General features: G+C 49.8%; 1 protein-coding gene across 1 annotated transcript; it reads left to right on the plus strand.

The window, feature by feature from the left end:
- Positions 1-6,114: 6,114 nt before the first annotated feature.
- On the plus strand, positions 6,115-7,343 carry LOC131208924 (protein D3-like). Its single transcript, XM_058201864.1, has 2 exons — positions 6,115-6,664; positions 6,751-7,343. The coding sequence occupies exons 1-2, from the start codon at positions 6,240-6,242 to the stop codon at positions 6,899-6,901; spliced, it is 576 nt and encodes a 191-aa protein (XP_058057847.1). The 5' UTR covers positions 6,115-6,239; the 3' UTR covers positions 6,902-7,343.
- Positions 7,344-20,541: the final 13,198 nt, after the last annotated feature.

The following is a 20,541-nucleotide window of genomic DNA, read 5'->3' on the forward strand; positions in this document are numbered from 1 at the left end:
GTAAGAATGTTTGCAATCGTGCAAAATTTCTCGGTCAAATATTTGCCACCACCAGGGCGGGCGCCGTGGCCGAGACAGGCGTTTCAATCTCCGTCATCGGCCCAAGTCAGCAAGACAGCCCCACCCCAAGTCGTCCGGGGGCAGGTCAGGTGTTCTTTTTCCTGTCCCGGGCCAGAAGGAGGTCGCCCAGAAGACGGTGACCCCGTGTTGTCGGTGACCACGGGACGGCTCGAAAAGTGGACATGAATCGGAATTTGGCTGTGAGCCGGGAGATGGCGAGACGAGATCCCTGGTAGCCGAATTCTTCCCACATCGGGCCAACGTCAGGTCACTTCGAAAGCATAACACTAACCCCCTTGGCAAAAGTTACTTGGGAAACCCAAAGGGAAAAAAGGGAAACACCAAATGCACCTCGGTTTAGCCGGCTCCGGGGGACCGGGAAATGCATTGTACATTTTCGACACACACGGCACAGGTCTGAAGGGCTACTGGCTACCGAAAAGTCACCGGGGGCCGTTTGAAGTTAGGATCAAATTTAAATATTTGTACTCCACAAACGCTGGTGTGGTGGTTCTTGTTCCGGGGCTTGTTCCGACATCCTTCCTCTCGGCCGGGTGATCCCCGTCGGATTAGCTGCAGAGCTGGCGACTTCAATTCTTCGCCTGTTAAGGAGTCGCTCCGTGCGGTCGAAGGTTGCCGTTGGCTTTTTGAAGCCTTATTTGTGGAATGTTGACTTCCTAAGGTCATTCCGAGATGAGCCTGCCGTGTGGATACGTACATGTGTGTGGACTTGATGCTGTTGTGTCTTAATTTAATTTATAACACTCCCTAACCGAAGCGGTAACCCCGGGCCGGGTGCCGGGTACCGCCATCGTCAACAAAGGTGAGGTCATTAGAGCGGGCGTATCATAAATTAAATGTTTTCACAACATAATTGAAGTATCATCATCTGTCTGGAAATAATTCCTTTCAGATGAGGGGGCTGGCGGGTGGGTGGGTGGCGTTAGGATAGTTTTAATACTATTTGATTACACACAAGAGCTTGCCGACGGAGCGAACCCGAGCTAATAAATGGGTGAGAAAGGCAAACAACTGATGACTGTTCCGTAGCCGGCCAACATGAGCAGCAGCGCAGGATACATATTGACGGTCTGTGAGTGGGTGGTACAGGGGCCCCACCGCCAGGGTGGTCTTGGTTGTGTGTTTGTTTTCTGAAACTAATATTAAGCAAACAACCAGAGCCATGCCACGCGGCCGGCTCCTGCTGGTGCTTCGCCGGTGGAAGGCTGGGAAAGCGAAGGCGTACGTTCTCGTAATGATTTGATACAATTTCCAAGCAACTCCCGGTTTCGGTCGAGAGTCTGGCGGCCACATGTGGAGCACCGCACGGATCAGCATGGGGACTGCACCAGGACACTGGGCCGCCTTCCGCTGGTCGTGACAGGGAAATAGATAAAATAAATTAATTCATTTCAACTGACGAGAACGAATGGCGGGAGTCGGGCATGCGTCGGACAAGAAAAGTGGAGAAGCCACCAGCCACTAGCAGCGGCCATGTTCTGTGGCGGGCCATGTTGCCGGGGGCGGGTAGAGACAAATGAATAAATATGCATGGAACACACGGTGCACGACGCAACGACGGTTGAACGCGACGGCAGCATATTCGCCGGTATGCTGAAATATGGTTTTCCGGAACCAAACGCTGCCCGAACGCATCGCCACCACTGAGACGGCCGTTAAGAATTGAGGAAGGAAAAAGAACCCGAAAGAAGAAAGAGAAAGACACTCCATGTCTGGGAGCAACTTAGGCGAAAAACTTCTCTCTTCAAATAAGACATTCTAATGAGGCACACCATAACACATGGGCTAATGAGTCCAGACGTGCTATGTTAGAAATATGTTTTCCGTAAACGGATTACCCCATGCTTTCATGCTTACCTCAAGATAAAGATCATCCGTCGACGCTGCAGCGATTCCGGATCAGGGTCTCCCAGGGAACATGACCTCAGAATCTCCGGACACAACAGTTCCTTTCCATGTGGTTTAAATAGCTTCAGGTCTCTCTCTCGCATCCCATGAAATGAAAATAGCGTCATCTAGGTGTCACCTTGTGAACTTATTGACCCATGTGTTAGTGTTCCCGTGAAGCGCGCAGGATTCGTCAGGAGAACATAGAAAAGGATTGGCAGAGCTTAACGGAACAGACGAAGTACGAGTCGTTCGCCTGAGAGCGCGCGCAGACGACCACGTGGTTATTGATGGTTATGTTTTGGCTTACTCATTTGCTGAACATCAGCCGATGAATCAGTTGGTTTGTCGGATGCCAAACTAGCGGCTCCGATACGTTCCAATTAGCATTCAAGCATTCCCGCGTGAATGATGCTATTCGGGATGCAGTGAAGTAGAATAAATTATTGATTCGCCTTTTTCCTGATCGGGAGCTCCACATGTCTAATGTGGAAATCCAACCTCGGGAAGGTTCGTTTACAGCAAGGGAGTACATTACCATTAACGAAAAAGTAGATTATGTCCATAAAAGTAATTTTCATTCCGAGTCCCCGAGTCCGTGTGGAATCGTAACCCTGCTTTCCCATAGTTTTGGGGACGAGAAACAAATAACTTGAATCACTAAATCATTGCCGTCCGGTCCGTCGGCTGGACGGACCATAATTGTTATTTCACGGTCGTTTCACGCACATTTAGTCGAGAGTAACATTTAAAGCTGTGCCGCCCAGGATCGTCCCCGGCCATCCTGGCAGTCGGACGGATGTCGGCCATAATAATTATGGTGGCGATAGCAGTGCGGGCTGCGGTGGCTCATGATTTGCGCTGCAGCGTGATAATATGCAGAAAGGAATCCGACGTCCGAAGGGACGGTAAACTTCTGCAACCGGGGGTTTGGGATGCTGGTTGGCTGGCTCGCTAGTAAATACCCCAGCCCCAGCCAACGGTGGTGGCGGCCACAATGTACCGGTGCCCGGTCCGGGTGGAGATGCTGACCGTGCCAGGACCAGGAGAGCTCAGCTCATCTGCATCCGCATGATACTGCTAATGAAGTTCCGCTGCGGGTGTGCCAGTGCCAAAAATGCTTCTTTCGCTCCCTTAACTCGCTCCGAAGCCACGCTGCTCCCTGCGGTGAGCAGTTTGTTAGTCCTTATCTCCTGCACCACCCCCGGGGGGTGGTCACGGAGGTAGGTGATGGTGGGGCGAAAAGTTCGCTTTGATGTGGGTTCCGTGTTGCGTCGGCCCGCTCCCCTTCGAGCGCCTGCTGGTGTCCGTTTTTCGGTCGCAGGCAGACATGTCGAGGAATTCGGCAGCCAGCACACGATGGACGGCGATTCCGGTGGAGTTTTCATAATTTTTCTTCCGGTCCCGCGCACCCCTTCCCACCGTTTCGTTTCGAAGGGTCCGGACAGTCACTCACCGGGCGTATGTTTCCCTTTTTGCGTTCGGTTTGCGGTTCGGTTTTTGTGGCCGATCTCCGGTGTGCGGTGTGTCCAGCAAGAGCGGTGCGCAACAATTTGGCAACCCTGCTGCTGCTGCTGCTGCTGCTGCAACGCTGCCTGGCCTACAAAACGGACACGCAACGACACAAAACAAGTAAATACTTTAAGGGACAAAAAAAGGAACAACCGGCATGGAACAATTCCCCGACCATCGCCTACTAATCGTCACCGTACACCGATCAGCTGTCACAATGTGTCAAAAAGTTGACCGTCCTTTCGCGGAGATTTTCCGTCCATCATCCATCGTGCGCGGGGAGGTTGAGCAAAAAAGGAAAACTCGACGGAAAGTTTTCGGTCCAATGACAGGAAAATTACAAATTATTTCTGACGGCCATTGGGGAAAATAAGGCCGAGCGTAGGAAAGTTTAAATAAGGTGACAACCACGGCAGACGATTGACGATTGAACGGCTCGAAGATTTTGATAGAGGTTATTGATTAGAAACTCTGTTCAACCATTTCTTGCTACCAACTGCTACTTGAACTGAAACTGCCATAAGTACTGGGTTGTTGTTACTACATTTAATGCAGTTTTCGTTTTAATTTATTTTAACTAACAATTAACGATTGTATGGAAGCTATGTACTTATTATTTATTAAGGACTATAAAAATTGTTTACAGATTGCACTTCACCAATTTGAATTGGATGGTGAGAAATTTTAGAATGATTTACCAGTTTACAATGTTTATAAACGGTTATCATGCTAATGAATACAAACATTTACAACACGCCGGTGACTGTTGGTTGAAGAGACTGAAGTGAGATGTTGTTTAGAGAAGTGATTAAGATGTCCCGATAAGTGAAAGTTCACACCGGAACGTCTGGAATAAAATCAAAGTCCTTAAAAGTTGATGAATCTTAAATTCAGCTTTCAAGAATAATATTTGAGTGTTAGGCGTGGTTTGCGTAATTCTGTGCGTCGAAAAAGACGAGATTTTTTTAGGGATAGTTCTCGGTTTTTGAATTATATTTTCGTGCTCTTTTCTTGATCATTTCGCCACAAACTCGACTCCATAACCACCGTTTTCGCCCGAATTGGCACAATGTCACTATGTCACTAGACTCAAGAGACCGGTCCGAGGACACCGTTTACAGTCATTAGTTGAGATAAAAGATTGAAACGAAGAATTTATTGAAGGCTTGTTAAAAAACGAACACAGTGCATTCCATTTTTGGCCACAGTACTGAATGATAACAATTGCTTACAGCGGAAATACACCGCAATAGAAAATCAGCCAGGAACATCAGCCACCACTTGCTTTAATCTGAAGAAGATACTAAAATCAAACGAAAATATCCCTGTCCATTAACAATTAATTTTTCTCACCAGTCCCTTGAACTAGGAATAAGTGGAGTTGGTTTCATTTTGGTTCACAGACTAATTGCAATTGCCCAATATTTGCATGTTTAGGTTTCACACCATCGTTGGTTTGTTGTAGGGGAGTCAATAGAGTGTTAGTTGTAATAAAGCCGTTATTTATGTAGGATAAATTCTATCCCCGTTGTGTACGTCTTATTCACTGCTCAGATATAACATATTCATAATTTTTATATTGGATCAAAAATGTTTTTTTTATGTCTTTCTTTGGTTCTATATTTATCGAAACGTTTTCAATCTCCTCGAAACAACGGTGACCAAAATTTAAACAGTCACGACTATGCCTTAGTGTTGGTGTTGATGGCAAATACTCACGATTGGACGATTCAAAATACTCCACTATGAAAATCCACTGGCTCAAGATGTAACACATAACATAACTTCAATCTCAACTAGTAGCGCTGACCTAGGCCTACGTTGCTATGGGGATCCCAAAACGTAGCAACCTTAGCTAGCATAATGATAATCCAGTCCTTATACACCACACAGAATGTAGTGTAGTGCTCGTTGTGAGTAATTCTCTATTTCCACTCAAATTGTTGTTCAATCGTGGGCAGGCCAATCTTACAATTCTGGACTCTACGATTTGCGTTGTTTTCAATTGCTTCCGCCGTCTATAATAAATGGGATTCTTTCTCTATCTGCTTCTAGGGCTCTCTGTGCCGTCAATCTCGTGTCCATTCGTGTTTCCCGTAGTGTCCCGCGCCCCTCGGTAAAGGAAGTGTTTAGTGGCAAACGCAAACGCAATCAACAAGTGTTCCGCGCGCGTCTCGTCTCGCGGGTTGAAGGTCTCGGCCGCACGGCCGACTGCTGGCCGCCGTTAAGCCGACGACGACCGATCGGAGCCGCCGATAAGATTTCGTGCGGCCGGCCTAGAAGCGCATCTTGCACCTCCATTGCTGGTGTGTGTCTGTATGCGGCCGAGCGTCTGGTAAGTAAACCGCTGTGCTGTGCAATTGCACTCTAATTGCATCATCGACCGGGAGCGTGAGTGGTTATCGGTGCTCGTGCAACCCCACGGTGCATCGCGCATCCGGACCGTGGCTGTTGTGGTCGGGATTCGGGCTACGGGTGCAGGTGTTTCAAAACAAAAATGCTCTCGGGATGCAATCAAGGATGTGGAGCGTGCCGTAAGAACCACGATGATCGGACAGCATGCCCGGTCCTGCGCATCGGAGGGTTAACCGGCGGAGATAGTGGCCGGCCGACGGCGGTCATCTCGGTCACCCGGGTGAGGGGATCGTGATAGTGACCCACTACTGACGCCTTCGGACAGCATTATCGCTTCGGAGCCGGGTTCGTAGCCGGTGGCCTTGTGGGGTTGGCAGTACCGTGACAGCCGTCGGCCGGACAGGATGCAGGTGAACATTGGGCAGTTCTTTGCCGAGCACGACATCGTGCCGGTGCTGATCGACCGGGCGCCGCTCGTGTTCGCGAAGGTGGTGTACCGCGCCAAGAAGCTGGTCGACGCCGGCAAGGAGCTCACACCGGTCGAGGTGCGCGAGGAGCCGAAGGTGGAGTGGTGCGCCGATCCGACCGCCCTCTACACGCTCGTCATGCTGGATCCGGACTCGCCGAGCCGGATGGAGCCGGACAACCGCGAGTTCGCCCACTGGCTCGTCGGCAACATCCCCGGCCGGCACGTCGAGCAGGGCGACACCCTGTTCCAGTACATCCCGGTGTTGCCGCGGGCCGGCAGCGGCTGCCATCGGTACATCTTTCTTATCTTCCGGCAGCAGTGCTGGAACGATTACGCCGATGCGCCACGTGCCTCGAATAAGTATAAAAGGAGAGCGAGCCGGCAGTCGTTGTCACGTTGTCTCACGCCCTCTTGCGCTGGGCGGCTCTTTCTCTCTCTATCCGTAGGAACCGCACGCCCCGGGTTCGGTTCAGCACGCGCGACTTTGCCCGCCGGTACAGTCTGGGGCTGCCGGTGGCCGGCAACTTCTTCATCGCCCAGTACGATGACTACGTGCCGCTGATGCTGTCCCGGTTTCCGGATTCGAGCGACTACTGACCGACCCCGGCGGGGCCCGCGGGTCCCGCCGAAGATCACCGCATTCAATTACCGACATCAAACACGGTGCACAACCACGACGAGCGAGGCGCGCGTGCGATTGTTTACCGATCCGGCGGTCCGATTGCATCGCCGGTCGCGAATCTCCGCGTCCGCGCGTCTATAATTGCTGTGTGATAGGCCATCTGGGAGGGCGCCATGGATTGCAACATCAATCGGCGAACGGGCGCTGGATGGGATCGTAAAACTCATTACAACAACTTCATTCGGTGGCCCTCGGTTCCGGAAACTCGCGGCCCAGGACATCGTATTTGGCTGCGTCCAGCGCCGCCGGTACGCTGAAATATTAAACCCGTTAAGCCTATAATCCGGCTGCTCAATAAATATTGACCGGCGGGGGCCGATGGTGGGGCCCGGCTGAACTCGGAAGCAGTTACATGTGGTCCAGTGTTTGCTTTTACGCTGCCGATGATGATATGCTGGATCCCTTCGGTGCCTTTGCGTCACATAGTGTCCGACTGCTCCCCGCGTGCATTCCGATTGTTAATTTCGTGCCCGTGTCTCTGGGTCTGGACTTGGTGGCCTCCGGAAATGGTGTTTCATGTTTGGATGAATTCAATTTTAAATTGTTGCCGTTGAGCGCCGGCCCCGAGAGAGCCGTCCGCGTCCCCTGTCCCGGTGATGGCATTATCCAGATGACTTACGACACCATCCCCAGCACATGCGTCAATAAAGGCGAAAGCTGGCTCGCAGAGGCAAATCGCTCAGATCGGTGCTACTGTTTATGGTTTTACGGTCTTGCCCTTTAGAGAGTGAATTGTCGGCGATTTCGGCAAGATCGTTTGGACTTTTCGACTCATGCATTGGCAGGACCACATTATGCATTATGGGGAATTTGTATGGGGCAAAACTGGACTCTGTTTAATTTTGAAGATGCTTTGCGCTTGCGTTTTTATCAAATTTAACAATTTATCTGTAATACACCCGTTTAGAAATGCTAAATTATTTTTTACCCGTTGTTTTGAGGTATTTTAACGCCCCAAGTTATGCAATCGGCATGACAACTGCACGGATTTCAATTCATCTGATGGATTGTCATGTGCAAATATCGAAATTCTGATAAAAATCTAATCAGTTTTTCGTGTAGACATATATAGGACTACGAAAGGACTACTTCCTACCAAGTTAACTACCTCATTATTGCGTTCTTTTGTGGAATTTTCATAAAGGCAATAGGTTTTATATGGCCTTTTGTTCCTGTTTTTGAAGAGACCAGGCGATCCTGGTACAGCACAGAAGTGCTGTATTACCTTTCTGATGATTACTGATACAGGTACACTATCGTTTGAAGATCATTCAATCGATCACTTTGAAATACTCAATGAAAGCTATAGAGAGCAATTTTTGATCAATTCTCGAAATCTACGCAACCCAGGCGGCTTAAAATTCGGTTTACTCATAGTTAGCTTATCTATTTTATGGAAATATAACTGAAATCCTCAAACATCGATGTCGATTCATATGTCTGATGTCAGAACCACAACCTTTTCCCCATAGTGCACCGCATTCGCGAATGCAGTTTTTGAACGCCCTTCACGATGGTCGTTTGAACTGAATCCGCCCCTCGTTGTATCTTCAATCAATGCAAATTTCGCTCTCTGAATGGTACCCAGATTACTGTCGGACGCAACGCGCGTAGCGTCCGCCTCTGCCTGGTTGGCGTAAATTGGCGCAAAGAGCAAAAAAGCGAAGGCCACCGGGCCTAATCGCGCGGCAGATCCGTCCCAGGCGGGACGTACATGACTGGGGCCACAGATTCCGATCCCGATCCGCTCCCCGGTGGGGAGGTTTGTGTTGTGTGCGCCTGTAACTAACGCGTATGAGTGATTTGCATAATATGATTTAGCTCCCAGTGCGCTTTATTATTGCCACAGCAGAGCAGGGTTGCAAATCGTACCCGATGCCCGGTGCTTGCAACCGAACCGCGGACCCAGAGATGATAGTAACTGACAAATTCTACTAGACAGCCGTAACTAACGCGGCGCGCCTGTGTGAGCTACAGGAGCCCACACAAAAAAAAGGAGAGTTCCGCACCAAAGCCGGCCACCAACCGGAAGCAGTTTTCGTAAATTTTCAATTGGCATCGTTTTTTCTGTCCCGCTCTTGTCGCTGGCTCTGTCTGTCCTGCGCGATTGTGCACACGAGAGCATGTAGGTAACATTATTAAAATGTTAATCTCTCTCTGGCTTGGGCGCCGTCCAGAAACGCGAAACTTGGGATCCGATAGCGAAAAAAAAACTGGAGGAAAAATTCATTTTCCAATGTTCTTGCTGCGGCCTTTTCACATGCTGCCGCGTCCGTACGCCCGGTCCCAGTCGGAAATTGGCCATTCGCCTGCACCGTTCCTGGGACTCGTGCCCAACAAAAACACACGACGTACAGGCGTTCCCCCACAGCCAACCCTTGGAAGCCCTTCAGCGGATGTGTACCGTGCTTCACCACTTTCGGAGAGTGTTTTTCGGATTTGAGTCCATGTACTTTTACCCGGGCGCGCTTTTTTTTTCGGGGCTCACGGTGCGGTCCGGATGACGGGACGCTCGCGAGCCCAGCGCAAGATTACACGCTTAAATATGCTCGTGTGCCCTCTCGAAGCGAGGATACCCAAAAACTTAAAGCATCGTGAGGCCGCTCGTGGCTCACGTGAAACGATGCGAAACGATCATTTTCAATGAACGATCCCGTGGCAACGATTCATTACCCTCGGATTGCTTCCAACGGTTGTGAAGGTGACACACGTTCCGTACCAAGTACCTTCGGGCTGTCCCTCTTAGCCTCTTTCGTCCTGCCAGCATCGCGGGTGTCGTTGGCGCAGTTCCGCGAATTCCGGCGCATAAATAGATTAAACATCATCAACACAATTATTAACAGCCGTGTGGGGTGAAAAAAAGGACGCGAAATGTAAAGCGCGTGGTGGGCGCGCGACCGGAAACCGTTCGCGGATGTGACACTCTTTTCTCACCTGACGCGCGCCCGCGTGTTTGCTCGTTATAACGAATTCGCGTATGTTGGCCGGCCACACACACATACACACGCGAGCGCGCCCCGCACAGGAGGGCCAGATGGAAGGATAATCCGGCTTCGGCACGCGGCGCCGCCGGAAGCACCGCGGAACTCGAGCGAAGCTGCGGTCGGAAATGCGAGTGGTTCGTGATGACAAACAAAATTTAAATTTAAGAAATGGTGGCCACGCCACACACACATGTGTGTATGTGTGACATAGAACGGCACAAATTAAATGCGGGGAATTTAGTTTGTTTGCTTAATTTTAAACCGGCGTGGCGTATCAGTTGCGTTATATTTGCGCAGAAAAAATGGTTGAATTCTGTAGAACTTTGGACTTGAACGGCAGGCCCCTTTCGAATGGGATCGATACCCGGGGTATGTTTCTAATGTTTTCACATTTATTTCAATGCCCAGCCACCGTTTTGCGGGGTTTCCGATGTTTAGCCGGCGGCCAAACGGTTTATATTAATTATCGATGTGCCGAATGGATTCCGCTGGACCTGCTGGGCTGGGGGCCTCCCGGAAAATGGCCGGCTCGGCTAATTACCTGCTCATCACAGTTGATTGAGTTCTCGAGCTAAACGGAAGGCCGCTGGCCTGGCTACGGCATCCTTTCCGATACACGCCAGCTGCTGCCAGCTGGCTCCGCTCCTCGTTCTATAGATTTGATTAATCAATCTTGCTGATGATGGTGTCCACCTGAACAGATTTCACATTTTGTGCAAACGGCCGGTTCTCGGATTTATGGCCGCTTCTGCCTTTGATCCGACGAATATTTTCATCTCGCAATACTAGGAATGACAATAATTTGATCGAGAATTCCGCCGCCCTCAGACGGTGGTTACAGCCGCCCTGGCATCGGTTTCCTTCGCGCGAAGTGAACGGAATGAACGGCCTCGCTTGACCGTTCAGCCGCCGTGTGGGAAATACGCCGCCCGGCGGCCGGCTACCGGGTGCCGGTGTCTTGCCCGCTTCCAGTCGGTGCGATTTTGTAAACAAACCGTTCTCCTTCGACGGCCATCCGGACGCATGCGCCAACACGCGTTCCCGTGATACATCCGCGAGGATATGCGACGGAACCGTCGTTTGTATCATCATCAGGCACGACGAAGCCAACGGGCCCGCCCGAATTCGGCTCTGGACTCCGAGTCCTGCATGAACTGGCTGTTGTTAGTTTACGTCGTGACTTTGAACGAATCGGGCATCGCTCAGCAGCAGCAGCAGCAGCTCGTCGGCCACTTCTGGCGGTCGGGCTCGCGACTCTCTCTCTCGCTCAGTGCCGGGAAGGATCTCTTCTAGCGCCTCAGGCTACCGCACCGGTAAGCTCGAAAGCTGCCCGGCCGTCCACGGTCTGTCTGTCTGTTTATCGGAGTGACGGGTCAGTTCATTCCGTCGTTATCGCTGCCGGCCGCTGACGATATCCGATGCCGCCGCCGCCAAGACAAATGCGAGCGACGACGTGTGCTGCAGGGCGTGTGTGTGTTGTGCGAAAGTAATGCTCTTTCGCTGCGGGAATCCTTGTGCGGGACACTACCCCTAGTTTAGTGGCATGGATCCGGTCACTGTCCGGGTTTGAAACCGAAGCAATCCATGTGGATAAAGTTTTGTTCTTTGATCATCGTACCTTCAGCGATACATGTGCGTGCGCGTGTGATGTGAGCATATTCCTGATTCCGCGCGAGTGAGTGTCCTCACAGCTTGTTGCTGGAGTTCGGCTTTTGGCCAGTGATTAGTGTCACGCGCTCAGTGTCTGATTGTGCTGTGGGCCGAACAAACACCGGCTCCATTAGTGTGGCGTGTGGCGCGACCGCTTACCAGCTTCACGTGGCCGATAGAGCATACGCAACTGCGAAATGGAGGCGCCTGGCACTCCACAGTCCTAGGCGGCGCAAGATACGCCTGAATGCCGGCAACAACAGCTTTCGCCTCAGAGCCTCATTCGTTCAAGCGAGGCGGCGTGTCAATCTTCAAACCCAGTTAGCGTGTTGCAAGTGTGTTTCTACGAGACAGTGTATTCTGTGCGTGGATTGGTAAATTGATTGTTCTTTGCGCAGCCCAGCCACCGGCCAAGGAAGCCAACAACAAGGTTGGGCTAGGATTACGGGACGAGTGCGGAGGTTGACCGTGAGCGCAATCGTTCGGCAGCACATGCCTGGTGCTCTGCCTCTGCCGTTGTCAATCAATGGTATCACAACGCTTCGAACGTCCCCGTGATCTGCGGTAACCCAGCAAGTAGTGAAAGCTTGCCCCGTGGCGAAGAGCCCATAATTGGCTGCAACTTTGGGTGCCTACCCAAAGCGCGAGGTAAGCGCACTCGAGAAAGTCGCCGGGAAAGCCAACTTTCGAACCAACTATTTTGCCACTCAATAGCACCCGCCTTATTTCCGTTCCCAACCCGGAAACAACAGGGAAAGTTTTCCCGATCGGTCCGGCTCGGTGGGCGCGACAAAAACAGTGGCCAGTGCTTCGGCCGTGCACTAATGAATGAACGGGAAGTAAACAAGAACTCATTATTAAATTTTTACTGTTCATAATTAATTATTTCGATGATTACGACTCGGTGAGGGTTGGGTACGCGAGTGCCGTGCATTTGACCGTGGGTCGATTGGCGCATCCGTGCCCTTCGCACTTCTGAGGAGTGACTTCCCGGGCCATTTCTTGTTCGTCTTTCACGTTCGGTCGTCGACGCTGATTCCCCGGGACTGTCGATAGACTGTCGGCGGGGTAAGCGCAAAATTTATAATCCCAACCTTAATTAGACTTTGACCGGCGAAAGTAATTATGTCCGGCTGCTTCCGGCGCCTGCCGCAGCATTGCACCGGGTTTGCTTCGTCCTTGCGTCCAGCTGCTCGGTGTTGCTTTCGGTTGATTAACCATTTCGAAAAAACAGAAACATGTATACGGTTCGCGCATAAACATGGGAACCCGCGCCAAAAAAAACGGAACCTCTACACGGAAGCTAATTAATTGTAAACAATGAGCGCAGCCCACCCCCGGATTTCCGGCCCCGGGTATTTCCCGTACATTATTTCGTAATATTTTGTGTTTTGAAACAGATAAAAGAATCAACACACGCACGGACGGTCACGGCGCACCAGGTGGCCGAAGCGTAATGGAATTATTTTATCCGAGCATTTGTGCTGGGCATATGCAGCCCGAAACGCACCGGACACATCTTCGAAGTGGCTTTGCCGGAGCTGGTCCGGGTCCGAACAAAGGGCGATGATTTCAGTTCCGTGTTCAAGAGAACCTCATAAATTTAATTGAAGTTTGTTCAATTCGTTCCCGTTTTGAGTTGTGTGCTTCTAAGAACTGGGCTGTCGAATCATTAATCATTTTCCAGGCTCAGGCTGACGGATGTTGATAATTGCTGGCGAGATGCGAGTGACGTGGCGGTTTATTTGGACATTTAGTGGGGTGCTGTTGTTTGCACTGCATGTGGTTATCAATCTTTAATTTTGTATTCTGTCGAACGTGGCATCTGCCGCCATCGGCGGTTAGAATGATCGCCCTCCTTGCTGAGGTTCGGTGTGTGCGCGTCCCGCCAAACTCTGACTCTGGCTGATTTTATTCGGGCTTCGTGTTTCTCTGTTATTTTCAATTGTTTCATCGCTGGGAATTGCTGGGAGTTGGCCGATCTGCTAGCAAAGAAACCATTTTGAATGTTGTTTGAGGGCCGTTTACCTTATCCTTACGTAATTATGTTACTGCATCACATTTTCCAACATTCATCATTACTAAAGCACATCATTACTCACCACAAACTCGACCTGTATTAGTCCGAGTTTGCTCCATGGAACTTCTGCCCATTAGCTGCACTCAAGCAACCGATTAGTGGACATCTTTTAGAGTATTTAGTTATATTGAAATAGCTGGTATATCTAGTGCTAGAGATTATGAAACAAATTGAGAAGGATAGAAAAAGATTTTTTGAGTTTATAACTTCGTTTATAACATTTATTCGCGATTATGAGCGAATTCCCGGTACTATTTAGCCACACTAGTTTGATGATAATTGTTAAGCCAAAAACGTTGCCCCAGCTCAAACCGGAAAGTCATTGACCGGTTTCGTTGTACTGTAACATGAAAAACTATGATAAATTCCTGCAATAGCGTCCATGTTCCACGTCAACTGGCACACACAACACGCGAGAGCCTAATTTAACGACATCGTAACGACCTAATTCACTAGAACGCATCCCTTTGAAGCGCCGACCGACCGGTTGATCGTTTATCATGGAGAAATAATTTATTTGGAGCCATTGTTTTCGTTTGAAATTTATCTTAAATCGATCCAATTAGGCGCCAGTCGCTTTGCCGGCCAATTCCTTAATTCGTCCGTTTATACGTCTGTGCTCCTGCCGGGGCTTCCTCCTCCTCCGTCACAGCCCGAGCACGGTTCTATTGTCAACCCGCGTTGCTCACGTTTCGCCACCCCCGATAAGGTTGGGGGGGTGGCCTCCCCCGAAATGGGGACGATATTTATTGCACCGGAATTAAAACACAAAGCTCGAATCGGCGGGGGAGCTGGCATCTCCCCGGGCATCCACTACAACCTTCCTCCCCGCCGGGTTGCAACATGGACGGGGACGGTCAATCAAACGGAAAAACTCCGGTGTGTGCGACACCGGGAAAAACAAAGGACCACCACCACCAGCGGAAGTACCGGGTTGCCACAGCTCGCCCGCAACCGCCCCTCTCGGACTTTCGCCCCCTCTCTATCCACTGCCGGCACCCACGACTCATTGACACGCTCGGCTGTGCACGATTGTCGTCAAGCTGACACGAAGCCTCGGGGGACGGCCCTGGGGCCGCCGGAAATGAAGAAGGGGAAGATGATTTTTTTCCCTCCTTCGCCCACCCCCTCCTCACGATGCTCATGTTTCGAACGACCCCGTGGAAACCTTCGAAGGGCAATCGGCAAAAGTTTTCTTCGCACTCGTTGGGGCCGGGTCTTGGTATCGCTACGATCACGGGGCAAGAAGTTGTCCGTTTTCTAATGAAATATTTGCCATGATTTATCATCGTCCTTGCCACTTCATTGGCCGTGCGCGCGTCATAAGGCACAGGGCGGGCGGGGCTGGTGTTGCGTGGTCGGCGTCCGAAACAGGGTGCAGGGTTTTCTTCCGTTTGGCGACTTTTGCCGGTCGCTGGTGGATAATCATTTTGGCCCAGCTCTGGGCCCCCGATCGGAGGTTCCCGTCACGCCTTCCGCTTTATTTCGTTTCGGTTTGATTCCGGTCCTGTGCCTTATCACTTCTGACATTCGAAGGTCCGCGTTCCGTCCGGTCCGGTTTTCACGATCGAGGGCCCGCGATAAAGAGCGATAAGATCTGTTTGGTTGGTGATGGGTGTAACTCAGATTTGGCGAGGGCGAACTCATGTTTATTTCAGTTCGAAGCACTGCCCTCCGGTCAAGCCATGTTTTCGCGGCTTCGCTCCGAATTCATATCCCCAGCGGAACGTGCGCAACTGTATTATCCGAGTTTTGGGGGTCCACTTGGAGGTCCCGACGCTGATTAGATTACTGAGAACCGCGCGGCCGCGGCAGGAACGTAAACAACGTGTCGTCCCTGGTCGTGTGAGTGTGTCCTTCGGTCTGGTCTCCCCGGAGATGGGAGCGAAAGTTTTATTTCGTACGAAATGTCATTTCCCGAACTGGGTCGTCCTCCGGGCCGAGATCGGGCCAGGCAGGAAGCGAACAGAACGAGCCACCGGGGGAAATAAATTGAGTGACGGGCCCGAAATCTTGGGCATTTGTTTCACCCTCGCCCAACCCGGGGGCCTCCCGCTCTTCATCACGTCCCGAGTCGCTCCTTCGGGCGGTCGAAGAAAATCCCGGAATAAGGTGGTAATTTTGTGTGGAAAATATTCCCTCCGGAATCATAAATGGATGTGTCGCACCCGCCGTGACCCGCCCGAGGAATGGTCCGTCACGGCAGCTGACAGCAAGCACCAGCGAGGTGACAGGTTTGTTTGGATTTGGCGGACACTTTGGTGAATTCCGGCCCAACTTTGATTGCGTGGTAATGAGGAACGCAGCGCCCGGCGGGCAATGTGTGCAAACTTCGGTAACTATGTCAAAACATGACGCTGCCGTCCTTTCTGGCGCGCGTGGAGAAGGGGTCCTTTGTAAAGTTTAATTCACTGTCAAATACTCCACAATCCAATTCGGTTCAAGTTTTCGGTTCGAACGCCTTCGGAGGAAAAACGGCGGCAACTAAGTTAATGTCCCTGGGGCGTAACAGGCTGCTCTCTGTCCCGAATGCTTGACGTGGGATTTGCTGACAAATGCTAGTTTATTTTGTTTGAGTTTTTCGGAAAATTGACCCGTTTTGAACTTTTGTGGAGCCTTGCCGGTAAAAGGACTCTGAGATCTTGAGAACCACTTGGCGGATCTTCGTCATGTAAATAATTGGTTTGGCTTTTTAAATAGAAAATTGTTTTCGATAGGCTTGATGCTGCGTTCATAGGCTGCGTTCAAAGTTGCTTATGCACGGAAGCAGCTGTTGACGGTACAAATCTGAAATTAGTGTTTTGCCATACAGTAGCAACTCATAATAGATTAATCCAACTCAACTCATAATAGATTCAAGTCACAACAAACACAAAGGAAAACCTTCTTCCTGGTTGTTAGTTCTGGTTTGCCCATAGGTTGAGCTTTTTTCCCACGTTTTTACCTTGATCGTTTTTGCATAATATTGTCGTATGTATCCCATTTGTCATCCCCAGTCTCACCATTCGTTTAAGAAGTGGGTCGGTTTAGTTCCGTTTGGCCAAGGCTTCGATGTTTTTAAGTGTTGATTGATGTGACGCCCAAACATCGAGATTCTTTTAGAATCGGACATTGCACAAAGGCTTAAAGCACACCCATGGTCGAACTTTAGCTCTAGGGCAATGCTACGATTAGTTGTGTAATTTTATCGACGGTTTTAACGACGGTTCTGTGCGACGAAATTAAAATTGCGCGTAATTAACTGTTTTAGTATTGGTAGCACAAAAACCACTCACAATTAAAAACCGCCAGTCACCGAATTTTCTCTTTGTTGGCTTTCATTGTTCACATCCTGTAACTCACAACTGAAGAAAACAAACTAAACCCGATAAATGATTTATTTTTAGTGTGACGTGTCACGTTGACAAAGAGCATAAACTTGAAGTTGGAAATGCATTTTAATGCATATCTAATGCAGGGCTTTTAATGCGATATTCCTGGAACTACGTTACTTAATATTGTAAAGCTCTCTGACCATTTTGGCCTGAAATTCGCTACGAGTACGCGTACTCGTGCAAAATCTCTCCGTTTCCCGTTTTGTGACCACATTTCCGTCATTTCGGTGGGTTTTAATTAGGATGCATATTTTGGCGAGTGGACTTTCAGCAACTCATTCATCTGTTATCCGCCTGGACCCATCCTGGTTCCAATCCCGGACATTTTCCGGTTATTGGATGGCTGGTCGGTTTTTTGCTCCATAGAACTCTTTCATTGGGCTACGTATTCTGCACCGTAACGAGCGTTGCATTCTTGCAATAAATGCTTTGGTTGATGCTGACACCCTAAAAAGATTTCCATTTTTCTACTATAGCGACGATAGTGACGATAAAAGCTTTACCAAAGGAATAAAAAAATCGTAGCAATTCTGCCAAATAATTTGATCACGAACTTCGTGGATGGTCCGCGACGGTGCCACCAATTACCCGTTACCGCAAGCAGAAAAAAACGGAGCAAGTAACTGCGCCAATGATGATTGGTTTGATTTTGTTCCGAACCATATAATCCAACCATCGACTCCATTGCTGCTGCTTACTTTTTTCTCTCTGTCGCTTCCGTTTTCCGAAATAAATTCGGTAAAACAAAATTTATAACGCCTGCAAACCCGGGGCGGACAGCGCAATCGCTATCCGCCAACGGGAGATAAAGTGGCTCGTGGTGGTGCCTTTCGAATGGAACATTGACCGGGAGCAACCCATCCGTGGAAAAGGATTAACTGGTTAGTTTTTGCGCGAATGACTTGGGGTCACCCGGAGAGCGTGGAGAGCCGCGTTAGGGGAAGGAGCCTACAAGGGCGATAACACGCGGTGGCTAATAGAAATGCGCTGCAGCTGCGCGAAATTGCTCGCCGTGCGTGATCGCATGCGAGAACCAATTTTTATTCATAAAATTGCCAGTGCAAACACACTGCACGCCGGACCACCACTGCATACCGCGATAACCACACGAGACACTCTCATGGTGCTCCCGACCCGAGGGTGGAGGCGACGGCTGTCTTTCAAAGCTGTTGAATATTTATTAGCACCCCGGGGCACGTGGTCGCCGGTGGAGATAAGTTTTCCGGACATTTAGTTCCTGTGCTCCGAAAGGCTGGCGCCCGCAGTCCTGTCCAGTACTCTTAAAGTACAATTAATTCCTGTGCAGCAACCGAAGGTGACCAGGCGCAAGCTGCACCGAGTGCTGGCCCACGGGTCCTCTCGGGTCAATTAGGCTCGACAAAGTGCACATTTTTTCGCATGCAGCCGCATCAGTTAAGGAACGAAACATAATACCCAGCGGCGTCGCGGTGCGCTTGGCTTGGCTCACGAAATTACCCCAAGATTGAGCCCGAGCCAGGGGCGAGTCTCTACGACACCGGCTTTGCTCCATAAATATGGCAACACTTCGTGTTAATAGCGATAATAAACTGTACGTGATTGAGCCTTCGCCCCACCGCCACCCGCCGAGGTCGAGGAGGTCGTCTTGTGTTTCTGTGCCAAATTCACACCAATTTGCCTTCCCCGGCCTTCACCCTCCCACCACCACCCGGTTTGGCCGTCACGGAGCGCCCTCGATGTGGGCGAAATAGATGTCAGAATATGGGCTGGGCTGGGCTGGGTTTTGGTTTGCCGGCGATGGCGCACAAGTTGCTGCTACGGCCGGCGACGGCGACGGGCGGCCGGATTTTATTGAGGTTGACGGTCCCGGTGGCTGTTGATGGCTGTTTATTGCTGCATTCTACAAACCACACCAATAACGGATTTTGCATAAACGTGCTCACCCCGTGCGGCGCCGCTCGTCGGGTGGTTCTGGGGCAGTTTTTCTGCTTTCCCCGGGCTGCTCGGGCTTTTCCTTGGACAGTGTGCCAATTTATGGCACATTATCATCCCGGAGCTGATGGCGAAGTTCGTCTTTGTCTGGTTTTGATGTCTTCCAACTTGAGATCATCATTCTGCCGTAATATTGGTAGATTTTCATAAAAGCTTTTCGATGAAGAGTTAAGCGTAAGCGGAGGGTTAGCGGAGCATATCTCGGTTGTACGGAAACTAGTGATGTTAATGTATTTGCTAAACCAATTAAACTACATTTTGTCTTTAAATAAGATGAATATTTGTACCAAGGGAAAAATCCACTTTGTCATGAAACGCAGTGTGGCAGTTAATCAATATTTTATTCGTAATAGAAAAAGGGGACTGTGTTCGTGCACTCCAACATTCGTCGCCCGGTGTCTGAGCACCGGTGGAGGCGCCTAGTGGCGCATAAATGTTTAACGTGTGCACCGCATAAATCAGTGCTGGCCACACGATGTGTGGTCCATGAGTGTATTTTTCGATTGAGCTAAAAGCATAAAATTCATAGAATACTTTTTATGTTGTTTTCAACTGCAGACAATGTAATTGAATATTGCAGTTATCGAATATATTTAGTACGGCAAGCAGCTAACTCAAAAAAGAAACTCACGCAGCCTCACGAAAGTATCATTTTACTGAATCCCGCCAGAGGATGTGGAATAAATAAAATCACCCATTGCATTGATAATCCGTTGGCAAAGTATAATAATATTTAAAGCTTTATTTCAATCGCTAAATGTAGGCAAATAAAGCAATAACCATCACGTGCTGTTTTGTATTATCCAACCACACGTTTGTGTCTGTATGTTTTAGTTATGTGAAATCATAGTTATAGCTGTATCAAATAATGTATTCTGTTCTTAATCCTTCGTGTGTCTCTGTCTCTCTCTCTCTGTCTGCGATTTGCTTCGATCAGCATCGCTACCGTATTGACATTTTCTGTCATTGCTGCATATTTCAGCGTCACGCTTCAACGCGCTGTTCAAATGGCCGATAGCAGTTTATATCCCATTTTTCATGAAAAACCAGCTGCTTTTTTGTTTGTAGACCCAGTTCTACAACAGAGCTCCCGTTCGCAGTCCAAAATCCGGACTGGATGACGTCGGTTTGTTAGCGTGTTGGTGCTGCGGCGGTGGCCAGTTGGTTGGCCAGTATTGATGTGTGGTTTGTTGTATTATGCTTGCTAACCACTGTTGAAATAGGTCACGCGCGTAATTTTCCACCCGACGTACAATTTTGTGCGAGGCAATCACTGGCCCTGGTCGGCGACTGGTTGGAGTGGACTTGTGGAGCACATGTAAACCAGAATTCAATCATTCGGTGGCAGGTTACGGAATCGGTTTCAAGCGACAAACCCGAAAGCCGTTCCGATATTTTTAATATTTGCACGTTTTGTTTGGTTTCGTTGATTGAAATTTTGTTTCCAGATCCAGGTGACCGACCTGGAGGCAACAACATTTTTTGGGACGCAACTT

Source organism: Anopheles bellator, chromosome 2, assembly GCF_943735745.2.
Source record: "Anopheles bellator chromosome 2, idAnoBellAS_SP24_06.2, whole genome shotgun sequence".
Taxonomy (NCBI): domain Eukaryota; kingdom Metazoa; phylum Arthropoda; class Insecta; order Diptera; family Culicidae; genus Anopheles; species Anopheles bellator.

What these genes read in the sequence shown, in the direction of transcription:
- LOC131208924 (XM_058201864.1), top strand. Translation starts at nt 6,240, where the DNA reads ATGCAGGTGAACATTGGGCAGTTCTTTGCCGAGCACGACATCGTGCCG. An exon ending in GCGCCACGTGCCTCGAATAA is followed by an intron (nt 6,665 to 6,750) that starts GTATAAAAGGAG and finishes CTCTATCCGTAG; the next exon opens with GAACCGCACGCCCCGGGTTC.